Genomic DNA, 18,989 nt, shown 5'->3' with positions numbered 1-18,989 from the left:
TCTCCATTAACAATGGCGTGAAGCAAGGCTGTGTTCTCGCACCAACCCTCTTTTCAATCTTCTTCAGCATGATGCTGAACCAAGCCATGAAAGACCCCAACAATGAAGACGCTGTTTACATCCGGTACCGCACGGATGGCAGTCTCTTCAATCTGAGGCGCCTGCAAGCTCACACCAAGACACAAGAGAAACTTGTCCGTGAACTACTCTTTGCAGATGATGCCGCTTTAGTTGCCCATTCAGAGCCAGCTCTTCAGCGCTTGACGTCCTGCTTTGCGGAAACTGCCAAAATGTTTGGCCTGGAAGTCAGCCTGAAGAAAACTGAGGTCCTCCATCAGCCAGCTCCCCACCATGACTACCAGCCCCCCACATCTCCATCGGGCACACAAAACTCAAAACGGTCAACCAGTTTACCTATCTCGGCTGCACCATTTCATCAGATGCAAGGATCGACAATGAGATAGACAACAGACTCGCCAAGGCAAATAGCGCCTTTGGAAGACTACACAAAAGAGTCTGGAAAAACAACCAACTGAAAAACCTCACAAAGATAAGCGTATACAGAGCCGTTGTCATACCCACACTCCTGTTCGGCTCCGAATCATGGGTCCTCTACCGGCACCACCTACGGCTCCTAGAACGCTTCCACCAGCGTTGTCTCCGCTCCATCCTCAACATCCATTGGAGCGCTCACACCCCTAACGTCGAGGTACTCGAGATGGCAGAGGTCGACAGCATCGAGTCCACGCTGCTGAAGATCCAGCTGCGCTGGATGGGTCACGTCTCCAGAATGGAGGACCATCGCCTTCCCAAGATCGTATTATATGGCGAGCTCTCCACTGGCCACCGTGACAGAGGTGCACCAAAGAAAAGGTACAAGGACTGCCTAAAGAAATCTCTTGGTGCCTGCCACATTGACCACCGCCAGTGGGCTGATAACGCCTCAAACCGTGCATCTTGGCGCCTCACAGTTTGGCGGGCAGCAGCCTCCTTGGAAGAAGACCGCAGAGCCCACCTCACTGACAAAAGGCAAAGGAGGAAAAACCCAACACCCAACCCCAACCAACCAATTTTCCCTTGCAACCGTTGCAATCGTGTCTGCCTGTCCCGCATCGGACTGGTCAGCCACAAACGAGCCTGCAGCTGACGTGGACTTTTTACCCCCTCCATAAATCTTCGTCCGCGAAGCCAAGCCAAAGAAAAGAAAAAAAAAAAAAAAACAAAGACATTATTCCTCACAGTTTGGCGGGCAGCAACCTCCTTTGAAGAAGACCGCAGAGCCCACCTCACTGACAAAAGGCAAAGGAGGAAAAACCCAACACCCAACCCCAACCAACAAATTTTCCCTTGCAACCGCTGCAATCGTGTCTGCCTGTCCCGCATCGGACTTGTCAGCCACAAACGAGCCTGCAGCTGACGTGGACTTTTTACCCCCTCCATAAATCTTCGTCCGCGAAGCCAAGCCAAAGATAAGACATTAGTCCCATTCATTGAAAGTCTTTGGTGAAAAAGAAACAATAGAAATATAACTACAGTGACTTGTTAAGGGGTAAAATGTGTGATTGAATAATATTCCTATAACTGTTTAATTGCAGGGAGAGCCAATTGCATTTTGTGAAGAGAGTTATGTGGCACATCGATCAAAACACTTCCTTCAAAATGCTGTGCAACTTCAGCTCTTCAAGCAGGTCAGAATCACAATGTATTGTCATGAACATGTGTCACAAAATTCTCTGCAGACTTTCAACTTTCACTCACAAAATTTGTTGTTTTGCAGCAGAATTATTATGTGGAAATTGCTATAAATTACATTCCATAACTACACTATTTTTTTTAAAATAGAGATGAGATTTACTTGCGGTAATATCCCTGCACTGAGATCAACTGGAACATCTGTGTTTGGCCAGGCTAGCAAAATGCTAAAATTTTTTTATTTTAAAAAAAAGGATTAAAGAATCTTGTCATAGCTGTCAGGAAAATGCGGAACATTGTTGAGCTTTGTTCCCTAGAAACAGTAATGCCGTGAGGTGACCAATAATAAAATGATGAGAATTGACAGGCAAGGTTTGGGGAGGATGCTTCCACTTCTATTTAGGAGTCTTGAATATGATATTCGCTATTAAATGAAGCAGATAATTTTTTGCCCAGAATTTGATTAAAATGTGAAACATAGAGCAGTTGAGGAAAATAGCATTTAAGGGGAAATTGTATAAGTGTTTGAGGGAGAAATTCTTGAAAGAATTACGTGAATTTTGTTTGGATGTTTTTCAAGTGCAGCACAAGGACTATCTTTGGAAGGGTGTTGGGTGTATGAAGAATGCTGTCTTGAGAAGGTTGGTGGGTGTGTGGAGAGCACCACCTTGGGAAGGGTGGAGGGTATGTTGAGAGCACATCTTAGAAAGAATAATGGGTGAGTGGAGAGCACTGCCTTGGGAACGATGATGGGTGTGTGGAGAGCGCTGCCTTGGGATCGATGATGGGTGTGTGGAGAGTGCTGTCTTGGGAAGGATGATGGGTGTGTGGAGAGCACTGTCTTAGGAAGGATGGTGGGTCTGTGGAGAGAACTGTCTTGGGAAGGATGTTGGGTGTGTGGAGAGCGCTGTCTTGGAAAGGATGGTGGGTGTGTGGAGAGCGCTGTCTTGGGAAAGATGGTGGGTGTGTGGAGAGCACTTTCTTGATAAGGATGGTGGGTGTATGAAGAGCACTGTCTTGGGAAAGATGGTGGGTGTGGAGAGCACAGCCTTAGGAAGGATGGTAGGTGTGTGGCGAGCAATGCCTCAGGAAAGGTGGTGGATGTGTGGAGAGCATTGCTTTGGGAGGGATGGTGGATGTATAGGGAGCACTGCCTTGTGAAGAATGGTGGGTGTATGGAGAGAACTGCTTTGGGAAGTGTGGTAGGTGTGTGCAGAGGGAGACTGGGATTTGGCAGAACTTGTTGGTGGAGTGTGAGGTTTTGTTCACATTCTTGTTATGTTTTTTTATTTCTCACTAAAAACTATTTAACCAAACAAATTTTTTAAGCTATTGTTGAACTTGCTTCGACCACTATTTCCACAAGTTACAACTCACTGCAATTGTTTGTCAAGTAACCCTGGTTCATAGTTTACCACTTTATATCCTTATCCTCATTGCATCTTTTGCCATGTCAAGGACTTTCTTCTTATTTCCTCTGTTGAAAAAAATTCATCAGTATTAATTCTCCTGCAAATGTTCCCTGGTGCAAAGAGAACAATGGCAACATCCTCAACTCTTCATTTAACAGAGTTCTGTCAGCAAACACAATATTCTTCCCAAAGTCTACCTTCTTTTTCCCTCATGTGTTGACAATTTTTATTAAAATGAGAAACCTTAAAGTTCCTGTGAAATCACACGAATAATCGAAAAATTATTGACAATAGGAGCAGATTATTCCATTCTTGCGGGGTCTTGAAGCTAATTTGTGGTAGCTAAAAAGAATTGTTGGGGCAGGGTGGAGAGGAGAGAGCAATGGTGGCAATATTGCTGACCACATTTGTTAAATCTGTTCATTATCTGCGTTTTTAAGAAAAGAAATGCCCTCCACAAAATTCACAACTATTCATGAACCTTCCCTATTTATGTTCTTGAATTATTTAATCATCTCCACTCAGAGTTTTGGAATCATTATGAGGCCGTCAACACTTTCTACAAAGATGCTCTTCAAATCTGAGTTCTTGCACATTGACAAACTGGTTATGAATTGCAATAACAAATGAGTATTTACCTCCTTTTTGACAAGAAAGTATGCCCTGTTGGTTCTGAATAAGCTGTTGTACATCTGTTTAGACATCGATAATTCATCTTGTTGCAAGCTGATGTGATTCAGTAATATGAGGTGAATGACAATGAATCATGTGCTATCTTATGACAGAAGAATTTCTTGAGTTTTTGGTGTGATAACAGCCAGCACTTCAAAGGCATTTATGCTCTGTGGTAGCTCAGTTGTCTTTATCTTATTTTGCTCAACATGAAATCCAGTAAAATACTGCTGATCTGACCGTGAACCAGGGCCTTGCATCTTGGAAAAGGGCCCATTCTGAATAAATAAGACTTTGTCCAATAATGTCATAGAATATCTGCCTGGTTTCTATCAACTGTCTCCCATTTTCTTCTGCCATTGTTTTGATTTGCAGAAATTTAGCTTGCTTCATATCAGCAAGTAACTGTGCTGTCAACTGTATGTTATCAATGACTGCAATAATTCTACATGTAGTCTGAGCAATGCATTGAATATTTAGTTCCTATTTCAGAGTTCCTTGGTATTTGGGAGATTTCATCAATTTTTTTTGCCATTGTCAAAGAAATATATTTCACCGTGTCCATCAATTATGCTAATACCTGTCATTTAAAAGCAGCAGCAACTTTCTGGCCTTAATCTTTGAAAATGGTATTCCTGTCATTAAAGTAAAACAAGAGGTAATCGGAGAATCATTTTGAAAGTTGTGTACAGTAAAAAAAAATCAGGTTTATTGTTAAATTGTGAAGTCAATGCAAAGAATTATCAAAATGGCTGAGAAGAACCTTGGGATTTCCCTTTCCCCTTTACCAGGAGTTTTGTTTACATTTCTTTGAGTGCACTCAAATAATTATTAGGGACCACTTCCGTCCAGCACACAGTATCTCTGACCCAGAGACTGAAGGAGATCAAGAGCATTAAAATCACGTCTGCCAGGCTGGGAAACAGATTCTTTCCGCAGGTTGTGACATTGATGAACACTATTCAGCATTTAAGTAAATCATCCCAAAGTATTTATATTTATTTATTTGAAATTGTATATTTGTGCATGTATGTGGTTATAGTGTGCATGCTACAGTGGTGTGGAAAGAAGACACACACACACACACACACACACACACACACACACACACACATGAGGAGTCAGAGTCGAAGACTGATTTATTGCACTGAAATCTCTGCTTATATTCTCTCCTCGCTGCTGACATTGGGAGTGACGTCAGGGCAGTCCCAATCTCTGACTGGACAGTGTTCCCGCCATTGCTTGCTGTTTCCTGCCTTGCGGGGGTCACCTGGGACGAAGATCGTTGGCCCCCGCGGGGTCAGCACGTTTGCCATGTTCATCAGCCATTTTGTGTAACGGGCTGCTACAAGACCCAACCCCCCGCCCCCAGAACCGGCAATCAGAACGCTGTTCACCATTTTGGTGGCCTACCTCTGCAACACAGGCTGCGGGGAGATCATTTGGCTAATGTCCACCTGTGCTGGTTTGAGGCGGTTGATTGTAAAGGTCTCTTCCTTTCCACCGATATCCAGCACACATGTCGACCCGTTGTGCCTAATTACTTTATACAGCCCCTCATACGGCTGTTGCAGAGGAGTTTGGTGTGCCCCCTCCGCACGAAAATATTCTCACAGGTCTCTGTCTTTGGGGTACAGGCTTTGGCCTGGTCATGTGGCAGAAGCTGCAGAGGTGCTACAGTGCCCAGTTTTTCACTCAGTTTAGTCAATGAGGCTGTGGGGTCCTCCACATCCTTGATGGAGGCCAAGAACTCTCCCGGTATTACAAACGGTGTGCCATATACCATCTTGGCTGCAGAAGTGTTGAAGTCCTCTTCCAGGAGGACCCAGGGTAACTCATCTGCCATTAAGGCTGCCTTTAGGTACCTGTAGAACCACTCCACCAACCTGTTGGCCTGAGGATGGTAAGCCATGGTATGGTGGAGCTGGGTTCCCAGCAACTTGGCCAGTGCCGCCCAGAGTCCCAAAGTGTGTACCTCTGTCTGAGGTCATATGCTCCGGGACTCCAAATCTCAACAATCTCAGCAATCGACTGCCTCTGCAACTCATGGAGTGGTCAATCATGGTCAGGAGATATCTCACTCCATAGAAGACCGGCAGCGGCCCTACAATGTCAATATGGATGTGCAGTGCTTGGCAAAACACTAAATGGTCTCTAACTTTACTGGCAGGGGTTTCACTCCATGCCTGTTGATCCATTGCCCCAGGATGTCAATCGTTTCCAAACCAAACAGGCATTTAGCAGTATTTATAGTCAGCCAAAATTCCTGCAGCCAGGCACACAGTTGCCTTAGATGGGCCGCGTGCTCTGTGTTGTGGTGGCTGGTGATGAGAATATCTTCCAGATAGATAAACATGAATGGAAGATCCCGACCCACTGCATCCATCAGCCTCTGGAAGGTCTGGGCTGAATTTTCAGGAATTCAAAGAATCCAAAAGGCGGTTTTGTGGGAGATGTCATCGGGATGGACTGGGATCTGATGATAGCCTCAGAGGAGGTTGACTTTTGAAAACACCTAGGCCCCTTCTAAGTTAGCAGTAAAGTCTTGGATATGGGGGATGGGGTACCTGTTAAGTGTGGTGGCGTCATTGAGGTGGCGATAATCACCATCACATGACCTCTACCCTCCTGTTGCTTTCGGTACCATGTGCAGGGGCTGTCGGAACACTGCACCATCCCCATCTTTTCCATTTTATTAAACTCCCTTTTGGTGAGGGTGAGTTTCTTGGGGGGGTGGGGGGGAAGGCGACACAATTTTGCGTGGAGCAGAGAGCCCTCGGTGAGGATTTGGTGCCTTCCCACATGCTTTGGCTCAGCGGAGGAAAACTGTGGTACCATGATCGAAGGGAACTCCACTAGGATCCGCGTGAATGTATTGCAGATCGTGTAACAGAGTTGAGGTGGGAGGCAGGTAACTTGGCTTCCCCCCAGGGGCGTGGTCTGAAATGTCCTGGTGTGCACAAACACCACCCTTTAAGGTCCACCAGCAGGCAGTGGGCTCACAGAACGTCTGCTCCTAGGAGCGGTTCCACCACCAGCACAATCATGAATGTCCACATTAACCAGTTACTGCCAAAGCAGAGAGGGATGGTGTGGGTGGAGAACGTTCGTATGGTGGCGCTGTTTTCTGCTGTTAGTGCTGGGGCCGGCTTGCCATTCGGGGTGTCATAGGCTGAGGGGGGGAGGGCATTTATTTTGGTGCCAGTGTCCACAAGGAAGCTCCTTCCTGACAGAAAATCCCACATGTGGAGGAGGATGTCACATTGGCTAACTGCCACAGCTATCAATAACAGTTGGCCATATCATTTCTCTTAACCGCACAGGGTGGGCGACATCGTCGGGCCCCCACACCCCATCGCTGATGACAATAACAATACTGTTGGGTTGGGGGGTTCAGTTGCCTCTCTGTTTGCTGTGACCTTGTTTCCGGCTGTGTGCGGGACCTAGCAACCGAGGTGTCATTTTCTTTTTTCACGCTCCAGAGCACATCTGCCAGATCTGCAACTTTCCTGGGTGAGCAAGAGTCAGATATCCTTGGGCTGCTGCTCCAGGAAAGTCTACTCAAACAGTATGCAAGGCCTGTATCCCTCAGCAAGGGTGAGCATTTCGCTCATAAGGCCGGATGGGGCGCTGTCCCCCAGACCAATGCAGCATTCGGGTGGCGCACTCACTCTGTGAGAGCCTGAAGGTGTGGGTTAATAGCTTCTTGAGGCATCATATTTGCCTTACTCCGGAGGCCACCATGGGAAATTGATGACCCTCGCTGCCGTCTTGTGGTTGAGCAAGCTCACTACGTATTAGTAATGTGTGTCATCGACATTGATCTCTCAAAGGTGGAACTGGACCTCAGCCTGTTTGAACCACACATGTAGCTGTAACAGCCAGAAGGTTGGCAACTTTAATGAAACCGCTTGGAGAGCTGCTTGTTCCATCATCTTCGGGTCCAGCTGCTGTGGTCACCAATGTAGTAGGCGCGCTACCGCAAAGTGTGGAAAGAAGACACACACACGAGGAGTCAAGTCGAAGACTGATTTGTTGCACTGCCAGCTCTGCTTATTTTCACTCCTCGCTGCTGACATCAGGAGTGACTTCACAACAGCGCTGACCTCTGACTGGGTGGCGTTCCCGCCATTGTTCACTGTTTCCCGCTGTGTGGGTGGTCATCTGAGATGAAGGTCATTGGCCTCCGTGGGGTCTGCGTGGTCACTGCATTCATCGGCCATTTTGTATCCTGGTTTGCGGGCTGCGACATGGTCATTAAGTGCTGTGAATTGTGTGTGTATATGTGTGCAGTGTGGTCTGTAGAAACCCTGTGGTCTAGTTGTATTTGTACAGATGGTCACAAATTTGAACTTGAAATAGGTTGAAACCATCAGGAGTTCCGCACGTCAATGAGATCTGAAATTTTTATAAATTAGATGAGCATGATGTAAGGCTGCATTTTAACATGTCCTTGTTATCACATGTAAAGTTAGTTACCTAATTCATAGCTTTGAGATTTTGAATTTAATCACCCAAGGAATTAAAATTAAAAGCAGTGCCTAGCTGGTAGTAGTTTCCTGCCAGTAAGTCAGTTGGACTAGTGTTCTCTTTGTTGGTCATGCTGGGGATTGATGAGGCAGGCGACAGCACAAACAGATTTTTTCACTGAAGTTGGCTTTAAAGATTCAACATTGAAATCAAAAAGCATACATTTCATCTGAACCTCTCATAACTTCGCAATATCAGTTTGTATTTTCTATGGGATTTAACTTGTATTTTTTAAAGAAAGCACTTTGAATTCTTTTGGTTTGAGAGCCATACTCAAAAGATGTTTTTTTTGGATGTTTAAGGTTCTACACAGTAAACTTTTAAAGTTTTATTCTCAAATACATTAAAATCTTTGATAATTGTGAACATTTTTTGATGAATCCCTGAGCTACAAAGCTGGCAAAGGGGGCTTTCTTCAGGGTGTACAGTATGTTGGGTTTGTACCAGCTCTCTGATGTTTCACCAAGATCTACATCTTCTGAACTCAGGAAGGTACATGGATTTTTTTTTAATTGTTCATGCTCCAGAAATGGAGATGATGTGTGTTTTTTGCAGATATCCATATGCATGTCCAGCAGGTGACTAAAACCTTCTTGTCCAACCTTCCCAACCATCGAGGATATTAATTCTTGTGTGCAAGCAAAAGCTAGCGGACATTGACGAAGGGGAGAATCTTCTTCAAGCCCTCGCCCCATGATTGTACACTGTTGTCCTGTGAACCTTGATGATGCAAATGGGGTGTGAAATTGCTTTGTGTTTGTGATGTGCTGAAGTGGAATATTGTTAGAAAACATACAGTGTAAAAAAAAACCAATGGAGTATGCTTTTGGTTTTACATTTAAAAATGAATTAAACTACAATAATTAATCTGGATTAATATCCTTGATATGTTTGTTATTTTCTATACTGAATTTTACCCTTTATCTCTTAGTTTATTGATGGCAGGTTGGAAAAGTTAAATGCAGGGAAAGGATTTTCTGATGCTTTTGAAGATGAGATCACTGCTGGAGGCTATAGTGGAGGTAAGGTACTAACTGGTATCGAAAGTATATAGAGTAAAACCTCTGCTATCCAGAATTCAAGCAACCGGAAATCTCAAACAATGGAAAATAAATAGGTAAAAAATACAGAAGTTTAAAATTGGTATGCCTCGCCATTAGTTTGCCAATCAATCAACCAAAAAAACTAACTTATCTAGCATCTACCAATCCTCTTAGGTGCTGGATTCCAGAGGTTTTACTCTATCTTTGTTGTGTTACAGAATTTTATTATTATTAATCCTTAATTATACAATATATTATTTTTAGTAAAGTTATTTTTGTGCATTTGAAAAAATATCACATTTGTGTTAACAGATGAGAGAGGTTTTCTAGAGACAAAGTGTCTCTTCATTCAAAGTTAAGAAACAGAAGTGAATTGTGCTATTGAATGTCCAGAAACAATAGATGATTGCTCAGAAGCACCTGTGTACAGACAGCCATTCTGCTGGTTGGTCTGAGCAGATAGCCCGGAAGCATCTCTTTTAACATTTGGAGAAGTTGGAACTTCACACACTCAGAACACACACATCTGTTCAAAATCTGTATAATCTGTTCAAACAAACAGGCTTTTGCTTCAATGACCTGTCCAGACAGATCGGAGGCATTGGCTCATTAATTTGTTGAAGGGAAAACAAAATCAGCAGTGATATCATGTCATGTGATTAAAGACACTTTAGTGCGACATACTTAATGTTGTACCAGTTTCATCTGAATTCAGAACAACAGAGACATTCTCAAGAGTAGATCCTGTTGTGGTGTTCACTTCATCATGGGAGATACTCAAAATCAGTGGCAATGAAGAAAAGCCACTTTACTGTCTCTTTGTAAAAAGAAGGCAGTTCTACTGTGTCCATTTGTAAAGGTCACTTCATTTAACCCTTGACTGGGTTTGTGAAATCATCATGTGAAACAGAGATTCTGAAACTTCCATGCAAAAGAGGGAATTTGTGGAAAATCATTTGTATGAAGAAACATTTTTCTGAAAACAAATCTACAAAGAATTTGTGAGTTTGAGAACTTTTGAAAGGCAGTTTTAAAGACTGAGTTACAATGCACAATTTTCTGAGACTTAACTTTAAAATAATCTTTTCAGAATTATCTCTAAACTGTAATGGTTTGAGTTTTGCTACATTCACACATGTATATTTGTGCATACTGGAAGTTAAGTTTAGAGTTAAGAAAGATTTTATATCATTAATAGTTATTAATTTTTTTTTAATCTTGTTTTGAAGATACCATTGTCTTGGTGAATTTCTATTGCTGCTAGGTCATAACAGTTGTTCATATTGTCTCAAAGCTCCAACTTTTTTTTCCCCTTGAGATTGGCACCTTTGAAATGTCACAGATCCACCCATCTTTCTTTTGGGCTTGTTCTTGGGCTATGTCTGAGCTGGCCATTGATCACGTTTCAACCAGTGATTATTCTCCTTGATATTACTTCATGTGATTTGATTATTATTTTTGCACAAGCACATTCCAATTTTGATTTAGTTGCTCAGTTTTGTTCTGTTATTCAGGAGGCAACAAGAGATGAGTACAGTGTTCCATAAGTGTGGACAGAGTAATGTTATAACACTTGAATATTAAATCTGTGTAATGGAGAAAGGAAAGAGATTTTGGTCTTAATCAAAATTATTTTTAATTACCTATCTGATTTTCAAAACTATATGATTTAATGTTTGAAAAGTAAAACGAATACCATCTCATTCAAAAAATATACACATTTTCTGTACTGTTAAAAATCTGTGCCTTATTTGTGTTTTTCTCTGCTTCACCAAATGAAATATTCTTTCTGTATTTTCAGTTTTAACAAGAGTATGAGCTATGAGTGTTTGAACAGGGAGCAGGAGTTATTCAGCCCCTAAATCCTGCTCTGTCATTTAATAAAGCCAGGCTAATCCGATTGTGAACTCAACTCCTCAGTCCTGACACCACATGCAATCTTTCACTCTTTGCATGTTAAGAATTCATCCATCTCTGCCTCAAAAGTGATCAAACCTGCTTCCTCTTGGAAGAAAGTTCCAAACACCTGAGAAAAAAAAAATTGCCTTGTCTTTATTTAAAATGGGAGTCTAAACTGTGACCTCCAGTTAATATTCCCACAAGAGGAAACAATCTTTCCATGATGACACTGAAAAACATGTCAGGATCTTTGTTGCAATCAAGTTGCCTTCCAACTCATTTGAACTACAACAGATCCTAATCACACTTAAAAGACTCTGCCCATTCTTGGTATTAGTCTTGGTTAATGTTCTCTCAACTGTTGCAATGTGTTAATATCTGTAATTGTAGATTTTTTAATTCGCAGGAAGTTCGAAGGCTTATCAGCAATGGATGTGCACAGTCAAGGTGAGACTAAATATGCCTAATGCTTTCTCTGCAAAGTTGACATTTGCCTTTGCTCTCTCTGCCTATCTATGGTGAAGCCTTGCTGGAAATGTTGTACCTTTGTGTGGGCTGTTGCTCGTACTGTGCTGCACTGGAATAATCTTGCCACACCAATAATGGTTAAACAATTGAAAGGAATTGTGCCACATGTCATTTCATGGGTCTTTTATTTTTGGGTTCTCATTTCTTTTTCCTCAGATCATAATTCCGCATGATTGCAGAGGAGAACCTTTGACTCTTCAAGTTGAAAACAAACCCAAGAGCATTCCCATTCATGCCTTCTCTGTAACTTGTTCTTTCTCTCTCCCTTCATTCCCTGTCATTTAGAATAACCAACAACATATCAAACCTGTATGTCTATTGGCTGGTGACATCGAAGTCAATTGTAATGAGAGGTTGGTTATGGAGCAGATAAACTCCTCGTAGAGAGGACCTGGACCCTCCCCAGTTTGCCTACCATCACTGTAGATTTATGGTAGATGTCTCCTCACTGGCTCACCATTCTGCATTAGATTACCTAGACCACAGAAACAGCTGTGTCAGGGTGTTATTATTGATACCAGCAGAACCTATGACAAAAGATTCATCCCTTTGCACTGGAAGGGCATGGACACCCCAAGGCTGCATGTTTACATCCCTGTCCTATTCCACGTACACACACGACTGTGAAGACAAATTCAGCTCCAACTCAATATAAAAATTTGCTGATAAACCACCGTTGTTGGTCAAGCTGCTGGAAATGATGAATCAGAAAAAATAATGGAGATCAAGAATATAATTGAATGACACCAGAACATCAGTATTACTCCCAATGAAAAATTAGAGGTGGTGCTAGAGCTGCTGTAACAGTAGCTTTGCCGCTGCTGTGATGAGAGGAGATACAGCACAGCTCCTAAAGGTTCAACCGCCTTGTCCTAATGCTGATGGCCTGTTTAAGGAGCTGATACTGTTTTATTTTAAAAGCTGCAGCTGCAGGGTCTGTGCCCAAGATTACGGCACCTCTGATCAGCAGCAATTACGAGGGGTTGCAAACTCCAAGGAGCAGCAGACTTGCACAGGGCACCATAACAGGGAGAATGCTCTCCATTGAGAAGGCAAAGCAGAGGAGATGATCCTACAAAACGGTGACCACAGCAGCAGACCAGTGAGGGGCTCAGCCACTGAAGATCCCACCCAAGCTGTGGTCAACTTGCGGTCGGGAGACACACATGGGCTACAGGCTGTTGGAGATTGGCTGATAACCACCAAGTACCAGAACTGAGATTCAAGAGGGTGCTGAGGGCAAGAAGGACACCCAAAGAGCCTTGGACTCTGAAGGCTTTCTGATCATGAGGGAGGTTTGGATCTGTACCTCGGTTGCTGATGTATTAAACAGGAGCCTGTGTGATTGCAAAGGCTGCAGCTGCAATGGAGATGAATCATGGGGTGTTTGTATTGAATATAGATATGTTTTTGGGAGATAAATTAGGGCAGATTTTTTTTTAGTATAGGACACATACAAACTTTTCAAAACAGATCTCATTTAAAATACTGGAGCTCTGCTCAAGCCAAACAGGGTGGCTCCTGGGGGCCTTTGCAAAAACTTTGGGGCGTGCCCAAGAGACTTCACTAATGGATTGTTGTTTTGAAAAGCAACAGATGAAAGAGATCAGAGGAGGAGTTTGGAGCTACAGGCTGTCTGGGAATACTGCTTGCTGTTCTAAGAATGGATGTGGTTTTTGCAAGCAGAGAGAGAGAGAGAGAGAGAGATCAATTCTGCAGTGCTACAGTTCAGCAGCAGCTGGGACTGGAACAGGACAAACTGGTAAGCTTATACAAAACCCCATTTTGCAGACAGTGCTTAGTTCAGCCTGGTCAAAGCCCTTGAGGTCCATACAAGAGGAGAGGACTGGCTGCCTCATGTTTCACTTGAAATAAGAGAAACAAAAAGGAACTCTGTGGTGTCCTGAAAGAAAGAGGTTATCATCTAGAAAACCTGGATGGGGCAAGTTTCTTCAGCAAGACACTGACGTGGCTGATTAACAGGGATCAGTTTGTGTCCAGGAACAACAAATCTCTCTCTGAAAACTGACAAGAACCTTCCTGAGCAGTAACCATTTATCTTTCAAGCACAAAACCCTGGTGAACTTCATAAATGTTCAATTCTGTGCACAGTAAAAAAAATTGCCTGCATCCAGTAAACCTGGAGGAATGAGAAGTGAGATTGGACTGTGAATCAAAGAACTTTTCTGAACTTACACACACATTACATGCACATGCGCTTAGAATTAGAAGGGGGTTAGGTTAGTTAAGTTAATAGTGATAAGTTAAAGTATGATTCTGTTTTCATGTTTAAAGATAATTAAAAGCAACTTTTGTAACCATTGTCACCATTTGTTTTGGTGAATATCTATTGCTGCTGGGTTTTGGGGTCCTCTGGGCCCATAACAATGGACACTCAGTGACTCTGAAAGGGCTTTCTTTTGCTTCTCTCTCTCTTATTGAAAAGGACACACTCGCAGCAACACTTTGTCTGGCTTCCAGCAGGCAGAGGCAATTTTGCATAGTATTAATTGAGCTGAGCTGGCCATTGATCACGTTTCAACCAGAGGCAATTTTGCATAGGCACAGTTGGTGTAGCTATAAGTGCAACACCTTTACAGTGCCAGTGATTAGGACCTGGATTCGAATCCTAAGTCATCTGTAAAGAGTTTGTACCTTCTCTCTGTATCTGCATGGGTTTTTCCTGGGGGCTCTGGTTTCCTCCCACCATTCAAAATGTACTGGGGGTATAGGTTAATTGGATGTAAATTGGGTGGCACAGACTTGTGGGTTGAGATGGCCTGTAACTGTGCTGTATTTCTAAATTTTAAAAATTTAAAGTGATCTTGAATCATAAACATCACGATGACCAAGGAGCTAATTTTTGATTTTTGGAAGATAAGACTTCTTCTGGAGACAGTATCGTCAAATTAAGTCACCTTTATTTATCGTTCATACTATGCTCGCACAGTAAAGACAAGACAGTGTTTCTCCAGGACCATGGTGTATATTTACATAAATATCGGTTAGAAAAGAAGTTAAACACATTGAAATATTAAAATATTAAGAAACATACAATAAAGGTCCACGGTACACTATCCACATATGTTCTGGGATGACTTGGTGGAAATAAACTGTTGCCCAATCTGGACGTAAGGGGCCTGAGTCCTATGGTACCTCCTACCGGCGGAAGCGAGAACAGTTTGAGGGGTGTGTGGAGTCCTTCACAATGTTTATTACCTTTCACCTGCATTGAGAGCTGTAGATGTCCTTCATGGGAGGAAGATGATCTTTTCTGCTGACTTCACTATTCTCTGCAGGGTCTTGCGGTCTGAGATGGACCAGCTTCCAAACCAGGCGGTGAAGCAGTTGCACAGGATGCTCTCAATACATCCTCTGCAGAATGTAATGAGGATAGCAAGTGGGAGATGAACTTGCCTCAGCCTTCGCAGGAATAGCGGCACTGCTATTAAGGGACCAAGTGAGATTCTCTACCAAGTGCACTCCAAGGAACTTGATACTCTTGACGACCTCAATGATCGAGCTGTCAATGGTCAGCGGAGCATGGACCCCCTGAAGTTGACAACCATCTCTTGTGTTTTATTAACATTCAGATACAGGTTGTTGCTCTGCACCAGTCCATTAGCAACTGCACCTCATCTCTGTACACTGACTCCTCATTCTTACTTGAGGCACCCATGAAGAATGCCCACTAGTATCTCTATTTTTTCATGTGTTTGAAGTGATTTGATATGTTGTGAAATACTCCTTCATAGATTCACAGTAGAAATTATGCTGACTGATTGCACCGCAGCCTGGTTTGGAAATCAAAAGGCTGCAGAAAGTTGCAAACCTACCCTGATCCATCGCAAGCTCTGACCTCCATTCATTTAAAAAAAACATCGATGTGAGACACTGTCATGAAGTACTCCCATCTCCCAGGTCACCACCTCTTCTTGCTGCTATCTTCGAGCAGATGAACTCTTTCCAACAGCTTTCCAGCTCTTGAACTTCTGCTTATTACACTAATTATGGACTGCATCTATACCACAAAAGGACTGCCAACACGATTGCAATTCACTTATTTTTGGACAAGGTTGACAGTGAAAATTTATTATGTCTTTCTTTTATATTTATTATCGCTTCAATTCAATTATATGAACTATTGTGATTTTTACAAAGTACTGCTCAGATGCAGCAGGTAAGAATTTCTTTGCATATGTATATTGTTCATGACAATAATGTCATTGTTTTTGGGGTATGAGAGGTTAAGTGAGACACCCCCCCCCCCCCCCCCCACCACTCCCAGGGGAAACAAGCAGAGGCACAAAGAGAATGTGCAAATTCTGCAGTCAGCATCGAACCTGGATTGCTTGAGTTATGTGGTAGCAAAACCACCTGCTGCTCCCTTCTCAACTAGCCTAACCTTGATGTTTTGTCCTCTCTGCATAAAACTTTACTGCCAATGAGGGGCATATGGTGTGCATACATTCTCCACAGTGTTGCTCACGTGACTTCCATATTAATTTTCAGTTCCTGGTGTGCATTTTTATTGCATTGGCATTCCAAATGTTGCTATTGAATTTGCCTTCTCAGTTTATTGCTGGGTTTGAACTTGTGGTGAATTCTGTTGGATCTTCTCTGTACTCCTTCCACTTTATTGAGATCTTTCCTGTAGCTGGGCGACCAGAACTGCAAACAGTTTATTTTTGGTTTGGTCATGTTTCGTGTATTTTGAGGCATGTCCACATCTGTGAAAATACTAAAGGCTTTCCAGTTCCGATAAACTGCATTGTACTGCAAATCCACCCTCATCAGTACTACCTTCAGCTCTACAACCTGAATATCCATGTGTTGAATTGATAGCAACCAAATCTGTACCTTGTTGGCTGAAATAAGAAAATTTTGGCCTTGCCCTACCAAATGTATTGTTGATAGGTGATAAAAATTATTTTCTTTAAGAATGGTGCTGATGTTTATAAGCATTAAATCGTTTTAAATTTCATCCTGAGAAACCTGATTGGATGGAAGTCAGTTAATAGGGGCCAAAATATTCACTGAAGCCAATGACTGATTCATCAGCTTTGATGATCTTGATTAAGAGATTGTTGCAACAGATTTAGTTTAAAAATCAGGAATTTTTACATCAGTCTGAATAGTGATATGGGAGTTGGTTTATGTCTGACCCACAACAAAGTCAGGGAAATAATCCAAAAAAAAAGTACTGTATATGAACAATTTTGCAAAAGAAAGCTGTAGATTAGGTGACAAATATCAAAGTAAAGGCAAAGCAAAAAAATCTGTTGCATGACATCCATGTGAGTTTTCTTAAGAAATCAAAAAACTATTGATTGGTGAACAAAGCAATGTTTTACTTTTGTAAAATGTTTTATGATTGTAACTGCAGATTACTTTTAGAGAATCATTTAAATTTTTTAATTGGAATCACTAGAATTATTTTTCTTTGCAGAAAGGTGGAGCTCTAATAAATACAGTAATGACGAAAGCAAACCCTGCCATGAAAACAGCATACAAATATGTAAGTCCCTTCAGTTGCAAAGAATGATGATATAAACATACTACTTACAAAGTGGAACAGTTGGATTTTGTGGTGTATCATTTTGATTCAATTCCTGCTTAAAAATTAAATAATCTTTAACTTTAAATGATGACTGCTCTGTGATCACTCTTTTTTCTCATGTGGCTCAATTTGAAAGTCAACCTGCCCAACCCCCAAGTTTAAAGTGTCTGTATGGACAGCAGACATTTTATGTTCAATATTGTGTGCCGACCAAAACTGAAGGTACCATGATTGTTGCTTCCATTATGTCATTGGATTGCTGTTTCCAAATTGCTACTGTTTGATCTCATGTTTTCTTCTTTGTGCTTCATTGAAAATTGAAATGTAAGCTGTGATCAAAATGACGTTGGATTTTGGAAGTGCATTTGCGATTCATAATTCCAATTACTCATTTATATAAAAATAAATAACCTTCCATTATACAGCATAAAGCGTTTCAGAAGCTTGTGTAATTTTAGCCCTCGCATTAAAAAATACTTGATGACTCGATGCCACAAGTGTGAACAATGTGGTGGCCCGTACAATTAGTGTCACTCCTTTACAGGATATTAGGTTTGGAGGTAAGGCTTGCATTTCTTGCCCATCCCTAATTGGACTCAAGATGATTGTGTCAGGCTCATATCTCGAACTGCTGCTGTCCTCCTGGTGAAGGTATACCTTTTATGCCACACAGTAGGAATTTCCATGTCTTAGACCCAGCTTTGCTGCAAATGATATTCTATCAAGTCAGGATAGGATGAGGAAACTGCATGTGGCGCAATTCCCATGAGCCTGAAGCTCTTGTGCTTTTTTATGTTTGAGGCTGCAGGTTTGGGGAGCAATGAAACACATTGCAGGCCCACTGTGCACCTTCAGTGAAGGCAGTGAATGTTTATGGTGATAAAGAAAGTGGCAAGCAAATGTTTAGTTCTTTCTGGGTAATGTTTCTTGAAACTTGTTGGGAGCTGTTTTATTTTGGCGAGTGGCGAGTACTCCATCACACTACTGACCTATACCTTCCAGATGGTGCCCTGTTGTTGAGAAGTCAGGATATAAATCACTCACCCTGGATAACCAACCACAGTGCATTTATGATGAGTTGAATTGTTTTGGTCAATCATTCCTCCAGGATGGGAGGGGCTCAGTATTGTTCATACAAATTTTAAATTAAATTTATTTACAACATGGAAGATGCTATTTCTAGCCGTTGAAAGCCATGATGCTCAATTAACCTTCAGACACCCTACATTTTTGATGAAGGTCAAGTAATGGTAATCAGACTTTTGCTTCTTGGTCATGTTCAGTTTCTACCACATTGAGGTGCAGATGTTACAAGCAGTCACAAAGAAGGTTGTCAGTCCACTCGTGAGCACCCTTATCTTGGTTCAAACGGACATAGTCTGCGTCATTTTCTGATGTTCAATAGGATATTGGACATACCCGGTTTTCATTAATGACTTTCCTTCCTTGATTTTGCAAACATCAGCTCTTCTGATGGAAGGAAAGGCATTGGTGAAGCTGATAAAGATGCTTTGGTCTTGGATCTCCTTCTGTGATCTCCTGGGGTAGAAATAGTTGACCTGCTGGTGAATGATGATTAGCTCAATGGAAACTGGGTTTGCCACAAATAGAGGTTGTGTCCAGTCCAGTTTACCAATGGTTACTAATAAAATT

At 42.2% G+C, this 18,989-nt stretch overlaps 2 protein-coding genes across 11 annotated transcripts in view; one reads left to right on the top strand and one right to left on the bottom strand.

Annotated features, from left to right (window-relative positions):
* LOC138763549 (complement factor H-like) overlaps positions 1–18,989 on the bottom strand; it is a 613,078-nt gene that overhangs the window by 9,431 nt on the left and 584,658 nt on the right. The gene's annotated exons all lie outside the window — the stretch shown is intronic.
* Positions 1–18,989, top strand: part of dennd1b (DENN/MADD domain containing 1B) — a 399,979-nt gene that overhangs the window by 332,704 nt on the left and 48,286 nt on the right. For all 10 annotated transcript variants that reach the window (XM_069937870.1, XM_069937871.1, XM_069937862.1 and 7 more), the window contains 4 exons: positions 1,596–1,688; positions 9,238–9,328; positions 11,655–11,695; positions 17,226–17,294. In XM_069937870.1, coding sequence (XP_069793971.1) covers positions 1,596–1,688; positions 9,238–9,328; positions 11,655–11,695; positions 17,226–17,294 — 294 coding nt within the window. The remainder of the gene's footprint in view (positions 1–1,595; positions 1,689–9,237; positions 9,329–11,654; positions 11,696–17,225; positions 17,295–18,989) is intronic.

This window comes from Narcine bancroftii, chromosome 5 (assembly GCF_036971445.1).
Source record: "Narcine bancroftii isolate sNarBan1 chromosome 5, sNarBan1.hap1, whole genome shotgun sequence".
In the NCBI taxonomy this organism is placed as follows: Eukaryota; Metazoa; Chordata; class Chondrichthyes; order Torpediniformes; family Narcinidae; genus Narcine; species Narcine bancroftii.
This window is presented reverse-complemented; position numbering and strand designations above follow the sequence as displayed.